Below are 10,354 nucleotides of genomic sequence, written 5' to 3' on the forward strand. Positions count from 1 at the left end.
TATATTAATTATTACGTTAGTAGTTAGTTTAGTTAGTAGTATAGTTAACTTATTATATATATATATATATATATATATATATATATATATATATATATAAAGAGAGAAAGATCTAATAATATATAGAGGTCTGAAGAAATAATTTTTTTGCCAAGCAATAAGAGCAGTGTTTTTAGTCAAACAATGCACCCATAAAGATGACAAATGAAATAACGAGTATTTTTCTTAAATTTCAGAAAACGCCGTCCAACCACATTGTCACATCACGTTGAAGTGTACACGCGAGGTGAGTGACTCCTTTCGGCTTGGTCTTAATTTAGACACAACCTTGTGCAAGAGGAAAGAGACTGCGATTTACCCGATAAAGACAGGTTGAGTGCGAGTAAGAAAAAAAAGAGCAAAAGATACCAGTAACAAACTGTCGACGAATCTTGTATCTACCTATACTTAGACGTCGTAGCGAGAATCATTCATTATCCGTTTCTAAATTTACAGATCGCTGGTTTCAATGGCCTGAGCGACGCCTTGAAGAGGCTGGATTTCCTATCCGCTGTACACGACTGCCGTCGATTCAATTACATAGTCCGTCTCCTGGATCTTTTGGTCAGTCATAGAATGGGCGGTCTTAGCGGATGCGCTCAAAGAGTGCTTTTCAATATGCTCGAGGAAGTCGCTCTGGAAGGTAAAAGGGTCTTGTTCTTACAAATACTTGTAAGAATCTTTAAATAATCCATTATGAAATTTATCTAGCAATTTCATGATATTTCTCTACTTGCCAACATCTTTTTTTCCTAAAGAAAGAGAAAAATTAATTTAGTTATTCATGCTGAATTGATGGTTGTTTTAGTGTCACTGTCGCAACAACAGACAGGAAGGCTGCGGCGTCTTATAGAAAGAGTTCGAGCTTTTAGTGCTGGTTGCTGCTGGGGCGGTAGACCCTTGGGTTCCGTTATTCTGTGGGAGAAACATAAAGCAGCTCTGGAGAGAATATTGCAAATCGCTTCATCAATCACTATTACCCAGGTAACGTAATAAAAAATTATGTAAAAGTTAGGATGGAGTGATTTCAAGGAAATTCATGATAAAGGTTGATTAATAACAAACGAGTTATTATAGCCGGACGAGGAGCAGCAACCTCAATGGTCGGATCTGCCGCCTGAATGTCGTCGAGAGATCCTCCTACGCTTGAGCGACCCTCGAGACATCGAAGCTTCTTCCGAAGCATGCGAACACCTTGCCGTTCTAGCACAAGAACAGCGAATCTGGCGCGAGCTTGCCCAATATCATTTTACACCACAGCAAATTGCTACCACCAGACAGAATAATCCTGGGAAAGACTGGAAAACCATATTCACTATCGCTCGGAGGTACGGCTATTCTTTTACACGCGATTGAATCGAGATTACTGCAAACGTTAGTTTAACATTCGTAACTTTGCATTTGTCAACATCATATTATACATGTTTTCTACATGTCCTCATTCTACTCAGATTGTTCGGTTTGCGAGAGGAGTATGCCGAGATGATACAGTTATGCCGTAATTGCCGTTGCTTATTCTGGCGGTCGCTGGGTCATCCCTGCATCGCAGATCAGGATCCCGCGTTTCAAGAGAAACTAGCGGATGTCGACCAAGCATCTCTTCATGTGCCGATCCCTCCGCAGACCTTTCTGAAATTTTTCTCGCTGTGAAAGCTTTCGAGACACGACATCGTAAAAGCTCGTAAGAATGAGTGATGTATGTACGGAAAAAAGCTGCGACGTAACTGCTGCTGATTGAATGATTGTTGCTTGACGGAATAAATGCTATACGTATGAAAGAAAATAATAGAATGACATTTAAAGATGTTGCACTGCATTTAGAGAGACTCTAAAACGTTACCTTCTGAAAAGATATTTAACTCGAAATATATTCTCTATTTGTTCTCTCAATATACTGTATGAACCTGAAAGATAGATATCGGTATTAGGAATACGTCCTTTGTGAAATTCGACGCCGACCTTAATAAATATTCAGAGGCCTACTTATCTAATACGAACGAGCTTGAATATTTAAGAGGCTCAAAAGCTGCCCAGAGCCAAGAAAACACAAAGACATGTGTGCCTGCACAAATGCTACACGATACGTGAATCAATATCTTCTGAAGTTTTAATTTTAATTTTTTTTCATAATTAACAGCTCAAATTTCGTTGAGAAATAATCTTTTTCTATCTCTGTTTTTGATCGTTAAATAATATTCCCTACTGATTTTCACTTCATCAGGCTCATTCTGTATCTTGATCAAGTGCAATTGGTTTTCTGATCGATAGAATCTCCCGTGTAATACGAAATTCCTGTGGCGTGGATACGTTCTAAGAACGATTAGGGAGGATATTTTCATTATCTTTCGAGTTACGGTTATAGAGAGTAGAAGCTAGTCGTATAACAATGTTGTTTGCAATGAAAAAAAGTCGCGTTTAGAAAGATCGCGTAAAAATGATTATTGATTTATACTGGTATGTTTTCCATATTATTCAAAGTCGACAAATGACTGTGTGGTTATGCGGTAGCACCCCTCGAGAGGTACGTCTTCGCTGATAATAGTATCAGTCTTTGCAAGTCTTTCATCGATTTATTAAAATGTTGACGAGAAATCTCGAAGCAGTTTTGCTTTTCTGCAGCGAGAGCCATTTCTCTTGTTGCTTGGAACGAGCTCGATCCTAATTCTTATTAATGGAAAGAGAATTTCATTTTCTTGTGATTGCACTATTGCAATGCGAAAAAAACTCTAAACGTTAAATTTATTATTGCATGTATATATTTTTCGTATACGATATCGACGAAGACAATCGAGTCTATCCTTTTCTTCCATTATTACAAAACATTTCGCTGGCCGACGTTAAGATATAACGCGTGAAAAAAAAAGAGTGTCGTACAAGAGCATTTTTTTAATGCAATGTATACTCATCGGTGCAACATGGAAACGTTGTTTCTTGAACGAACATATATTGTTTTTCGTGATTTTATATATATTGTTTTTCGCATTTCGGATTTGCATTTAGATTAATTGACAATGTGAATTTTGGTATTCACGTTATCTTTACTTTTTCCAATGGTATTATAAAATCAGGGAATGGAAATTACTAGTTATACTTGTAACACCGTTATATACTTTATCGTTATAATTTTTGTCATAATAACAATTTGTCAATAACGAATTTTCTATGACTATAACAGTAACATCAGGGTTGGAAAGTAGATCGTTACTTGCAACGAGTTGAAAGTTACTCGTTACTGAAAAAATTATTCAGTATTATTTGTAAGTAACTCGTTACTTTTTAATCATTATTTGTAACGAGTAACGTTACTTTTCAAAGAGATTTTCCCAACCTTTGCAATCTCAGCATTTAGTTATTATTAGTCATGAACAATTACAACGTTATGATCAAACTGTATTACTATAAAACATAACGGAACAGTAACTCTTCCATTCCGTACATAAAACATCCATCCAAAAGACGTTGCGCGTCGACTTTAATTCATAAGCTATTTTTGTGCAATATTTTTTATTTATCCTTTCTCTTCGCGCTTCTTTTTTACTTTGTGGCGATGTAACGAATGTAATTCTCAATATGTCGCAAGAGAACTCCAAGAGGCTTCTCTGATCACCCAATAAACGAGAATGAATGAAAATGAATTGAAATTTTTTTCTATCTGAATGCGTATTTTAAATAGTGAATACTTTTTTTGGATTTAATTGGATGCAATTGGATTGAAAAACTGCATTTCCTATTCAAAATTTTGAATTGAACAGTTGTATTCACAATTGTATTTGTGTGCACAGAAAAAGCTAATATTATTTTTAGATTGAAAGGCATAGAAATATGCTCCATGCAATTCCTATAAATGAATAAAAATGCATTCAGAATTGAAAAGCATTCATTTTAACATTGAATCAATATATTGAATGAAAATCTGAATCCATTTCAATTCATTTCAATCCATTTTTGTTTGCTGGGCATGCAAAATCACGTTGTGAGTTTTTAAAGGATTCAATTCGATGGTCGTCCAAACGTTGTGATGAACATATACATTAAGGATGCCTTCCAATAAAACACATATGACACGGTGCATCCTTGTTGTTCACCAATGTTAAACAAGAATGAGATGTTCACTAGGTTGTATTGAATCGCTTTGTGAAAGACACCCTAAGCTATTAAGTTTTAAGTGGTTGTAGTTGTAAGAATTAACCAATCATAGTCAAATATGAGGAAAATATTTGATTGTGATTGGTCAGTTCTTATAACTACAATCAGTTACAACTACGCTTATGCAATTGTAGAATGGGCTGTACCTAACTTACAAAGTACAAAACGTGAACAATTATTATTGTGTCAATCAAGAGCAGATGCGTACAAGGACCTCAGAATCTTGTTGCTTATACAGGGTAGAGAAATAACGTACATGTGAACTTTTGTTTTGTATATTCATTTATTTTGCAAGATAGGTCCTATATTTGCATTGCACAATGTTCAATGTTGCGTATATATGATTATTCATTCAAAGCCGTCGTCAAAGCCGTCGTTGTAAGCCGTCGACGTGTTTTTAAGAAAGACCTAAGTTACGATATATAATGTGTATTAATAAAAGAAAAAGAAAAGAGAAATTGCACTGCTATATACCTAAATCAGAGAATGAAAAATCATACTGCCAAAGCCGGATGCTATTGCATTTACACCAGAGACAATGCGACGTTTATGCAAAATCTTTTCTGCGCAGCGACAAGGAACGTTTTTTTGATATTCGCCGTTTTATTCGTAGTCGAAACTTGCAAACCGCTGCATAACTTAAGATATACTGACCTAGTCACTAAGAAAAGACGACTCTAAAAACAAGTGGCGGCAAACTCGAGAGAGATGTATATTCGAGAATCATTTGGCAGCTCACTATGTACTATATTAATCCAACGAACTTGGTCTCTGTAAGGTGTGTACATATAAATATATGATTATATCGAAGTGAATTCTTGCGATCGGGATTATTTTACTTACGTAAGCAGATGTGTAGAGCAGTGTTGTGCAAAATGCTTCAAAATAAACTTTATTTAAATATATACGTGAAGTCGCTAATCGATTAATTAATGTATCCTCGTCTTTGTAACACCAGAGAGAAACCTGAGAGAAAACATGAGGATCTTTTTCCTATAACTGTTCCCGCGCACTATTGTCCTCTGAAGAAGTGAATGTTTGAATATTCAAACAAGTTAATTTAGCGAATTTTATCTTATAATATACGCCTGCATAAAAATGAGTTAGCAAGAATTACGAAATTATATTTTTCTAAAACGGGCAAATTTTCAGCAGATTTTTACCAAACATATAATTACTAATATGTAAGTATATTCCAAAGTCTCTATAATTATCAAAAATTATAGAGAATACACTTTGAATACACTTCAAATTTTTCCAATCATATATCGTTAATTTAATTTAGCAAAAACGAGCTAAAGATCCTCCACCACTTCCAACCAGACACTAGGGAGGTACTCATCCTCGATCTCACATAGAGCGTAATTTCAACTTTATTCAATGTTTTTCTGTTTACACATTTATAATGTTATACGAATTAGCTGAAGATGATTTGAAGTAAACCAAAATTAAGAAATCTATATTGGAAGTCTATATTGGAAGTCATTATTTTTAATATATTATGTGAATTTTTTAAGATTGTTATATAAATTGCTGACCAACTGCCGCGCTATATAACGCTCTCATTGTTCGTACATTATTTGATAGTTTTCGAATCTTTAGAGCCCGATTAATATATTTTTTTATTTTAAAATTCTTCTATTTCTTAAAAAAAATATATAAAATGTATATTTTGAATCTTACATTATTACTACTTTAAACTGATATAAAATTCAGTTATTACATATGGATAAGTTATAAAAGATCAGGCTAAAGTCAGTGCATTGAAATAAACAACAATAATTAACAACCATAAAATGTGTTTTATATAAAAGCGAAATCAATAAATTATATACGTTAGAATTTTCGTTGTTATTTCATCAACATAACATGTACAAATAAGTGTAAAACAAAAGAAGAAATTTTTTTAAAAACAGTACACATTATACATATACGTGCATGTAGATACTGCTTTTCTGCACCAACTTGTATAAAACTTAATCCTGAATGAATATTTGGGAATAGGATAGATAGGAAAATCAATAAAATAATACTTGTTTGTTATACAAAAGCTTTTCCATGCTATAATATTCATAGATAGCAATTTCATTCATTTTAATTATTATTTTATATAAACTTTATTTTTTTTATTTTATGTATTTCATATATTTAAAAAACGAATATTTTATTACTTTTTATTTTATTATATAAATGAACATATTTTATATGATTGTATATATTTATATATAATTATATATAATTATATATAAAATATGTCTATTTATATACAATTATATAAAATTTATATAATTATATATGAAATATTTTTTCTCGAGTAATTTAATATTGGATAAAACACGACTATCGAAACAACCTATTTTTTATTATATTTTTGATAGTATCAAATCGAGCTTGAGTTATTTCATTCACACATTAACATACAATAGTAAACAAAATTTGAGCGAAATTCAATAATTTTCCTGAGTTAAATAATTTTACTTTATTTTTATAATTAAATTAACAAGATGTTGTGTAAAAGCAGTGGCGACATATAAAAATAGTTACATTAAAAGAAAAGATTGGCTGCTGCAGCAAATTAAATGGTAAAATATGGCATAGCATTCTTAATTGGCTGTTGTAGCCAATTAAAAATGCTATGCCATATTTTACCATCTAATTTGCTGCAGTAGACAATCTTTTCTTTCAGTGTAGAAATAACTCAAACTGGGTGTAACGTGACATTACAGATTTAACAGTGCACAATATATTCAATAATAAGAAGGTATCCAGGATTAAGTTTATCCTAATCTATTCTAATTATTCATTTTAAGACAACAGATGTATGGAATGCTATACATATATTTATCCGTATATTTTTATTAAATTAATGCATATACGCATTTATAGATATATAATATATTAACAAAATTACCACACATCCATTACCTCAATAAAAACATTAATTCATCACTCACCGACGTGCAACAGCAAAGTTATATCTGCAACGTCGCTACGATGATTCTGTAATAAAAAAATATAAAATTCAAACTATAACAAATCGGGAAAAACATAAACAATATTTAAAAAAAATGCAAAGTTCTCTTAAAATAATCAAAATATGTATAATTCAAAATATTTAATTTTTATAAACATCATATTTTTTAGTTAATCACTGCAAGTTAGATATTTATAAATTAATTATACATTTTTTAAAATAGATCTGAAAAATTTGTATATATGAAATTTCCAAATAATTAAAAAAAATTTTTTTCTAATTATCATTTTTAAATCAAACATTGTAAAATAAAACGACTCAAGAATAAATAGAAGAAATATATTGATTTTACATAAGTAAAAATGATATTTACCGCAAGGTTGCTCCGCCGGTGTCCGGTGCCTCTCCCAGACTTCCTCCTCCTCTCAGAAGTCGGGTTGACATCCTCTCGCACAGGACACTCGCGTAAACACTCACGAATAATACACTATATAAACGCGCGACGCGACGAACCGGCTGCGTTCGTTCACTTTCAATTAAATCGAGGGTACGTTAGTTTCCCCGTCGTTGGATTTTTACACGAAGAGAATGTTAGATTTAATCAATATCTAAAAATTTATAGATATATCTACACATATATAATGATATATCTAGATATATCATTCAGATAGATCCGAAAATTTTGAGATACTTGAGAAAAATCGTTCTTTTCGTGTATATCTTCTGGATACTGAATCCTCTCATCACATTAAGGTATACCCGTGAGAGGGAAGATATCATCTGTAAAAAACAAAATGTAATAAACAAGGACTGAATCTCTTATTACGATGGCTATAAGATATGAGTAGAGTCAATGGGATGAGCTAGAGATTAATAGAAAAGAGAAATATTTCTTTTACTGATGACAAATAGTTGTATATAGTTACACTTTTTATACAGATCGTATAAAGAAAGGTGCACGAAAAATTAATTAAATTATTAATTACACTATATTAATTGTGAAAGCAAAAATTACGTTATTTGCATGCGAGAATATTTATATTAATATAGCTTTTTTGTGATTTGCGTGATACGGTTCGAAGAATAATCGAATTATACTCAAGCGAGACAAAAATGTTACATTAAACAAAAATAATTATCGTCGGAAATTATCGCGAAATAGTAATGAATTCTGTTTTTCCATCGCGTTTTGATTTCAAATGAATGAATCGTACCGAAGTAATCTATTCCGTAGTAATATATGATTGTCGTCTCAATTCTTTTATGAATAATTAATTGTGCGAGTTAATAATCGTATACTTTTAGTACTTAGTATTCAGTAAAATACAATGTTTCATATTATTTAGCATTTGTCGCGATTACATTTGAAAAAGAAATGTGAAGAAGAGCGGCACGCGACACGGCTACCTGCCTGTACGAGCTTTGATAATGGAATAACTGCGTGTGATAACTTCGCATAATAGTGACGCGCCTGCCCTTCCGCATCAAAACAATTTCCAAAGTTGCGCGTCGATTTCATCTAACTGACGAAATGTTAACGCATATTACAAAATCAGTAAAATAATCTAATCGTACATTTTTAAGATTTTTCGATAAAAAAGCTTTATTGCACAAGATCTTTGCTTTATTTCTTGGATTCGTTACGCAAATCATCTATATCTTAGATATTTCAAAGTGTTACAATAAGCGATTAGTTTGTAATAATTTTTCGTTACACGAAATCCGCACAATGTACGCAATATTGTTAACAAAAGATTAACGCGTTTTAGTTTTTTGTTACTTTGGAATCGTAATCCGATAATTCAAGAAATCTAAATTTATGCATCGTACGCTTTTTTCAAAAATAAAGAGTGATGTGCAAAGTCATCGACATGCTATCATTAATAATCATAAAGAGAACAAGTACCAATCTAAACGTAACAATTTATAATTTCTAAATATATTATTTTCTTACTGTATCATATATTTCGAGCGTGAGATAATATAACTATACCTTCGACGAAAGGCATTCATTTGACATGTTCACGGATCGCAAATTATAAGCGTTGATCAATTCGGATTCGTAGATATTAATTTATTTTTCATGAATTAATATGACACGCGGAGCACTTTATACTACATGTATTTCACTCCGAGGTCGCCGAGCGAATGCTGAAATTGCCGAAGTGATGAGTGATGACGTATAGTCAACCGCGCGGCACGCTTGACGCTCCCCCACTCCTCGCCCCCACCCCCTTAGATATCCATACTATGTGTACGAAAAATATTCACGGTTTATTTACGATTCATTCACGTTATTTTTTTTTTACTGCGATTTATATTTTATATGATTCGTATTTCACATGATTTTAACAAATTATGGGTGTCGTCATATATTTTGCACTTTGCTTTGTCAGCATCTCTGGCACTGGTTTAATCCTATATTACTTGCGCGATTCTTTTAAACGTAATTACAATGATAATTATTCGCATAAGGTTATTTTTGATATTTCAACATTATTTCTCAATTATATTCTTAAATGATTCTACTTAAACAAAAATTAAGAGTATTCTATACAAAGATTTTATATAAAGATATGTGCAAATTTTTTAATTTTGCGAAACAATTCGCGCTCAATGCAGCATTGGTTAAAAGTTAAATTAAATATCTTGTTAATTATTATATAATTTTTCAGCTAAAAAATTAATTTATGACACTTATACTATTGCTGCAAAAGCTTTAAAAACTTTTGTATAATGCCAATTACAACACTCAGTAAAATAACTGTTACGATTTATTTAAAAAATATAATAAAAATATAATAAAAAATAAATGTAAAATTTCAGGAATTTATTTAAAATATAAAATCATAAGAATCGGAAAAAAAACTGATATGACTTATTTAAAATAAAAAATATATAATAGATTCGGAAAAACTGATTTAAAACTAAGTAAGAAATAAGTCAGAAGTGTAGTTATTTAAAATAATAAATATTAAATAACTCTTATATTTTTTTATTTAAGGTATATACTTTAAATAACTTTGTTTAACCTTTAGTACACACACACACACACACACACACACACATCAACACACACACACACACACACACACACACACACACACACACACACACACACACACACACACACACACACACACACACACACACACACTACACACACACCACGTAGAGCNCACACGTCACAAGGAG

General features: G+C 31.7%; 1 protein-coding gene across 1 annotated transcript in view; it reads left to right on the top strand.

Moving 5' to 3' along the window:
- Positions 1-1,689, top strand: part of LOC105625127 (F-box only protein 32) — a 6,489-nt gene extending 4,800 nt beyond the window's left edge. The window contains exons 3-7 of the mRNA XM_012206467.1: positions 237-286; positions 496-682; positions 848-1,023; positions 1,117-1,367; positions 1,491-1,689. Of these exons, the coding sequence (XP_012061857.1) occupies positions 237-286; positions 496-682; positions 848-1,023; positions 1,117-1,367; positions 1,491-1,689 (863 nt within the window). The remainder of the gene's footprint in view (positions 1-236; positions 287-495; positions 683-847; positions 1,024-1,116; positions 1,368-1,490) is intronic.
- The last annotated feature ends 8,665 nt before the right edge of the window (positions 1,690-10,354 follow it).

This window comes from Atta cephalotes, assembly GCF_000143395.1.
Source record: "Atta cephalotes unplaced genomic scaffold scaffold00110, whole genome shotgun sequence".
NCBI lineage: Eukaryota > Metazoa > Arthropoda > Insecta > Hymenoptera > Formicidae > Atta > Atta cephalotes.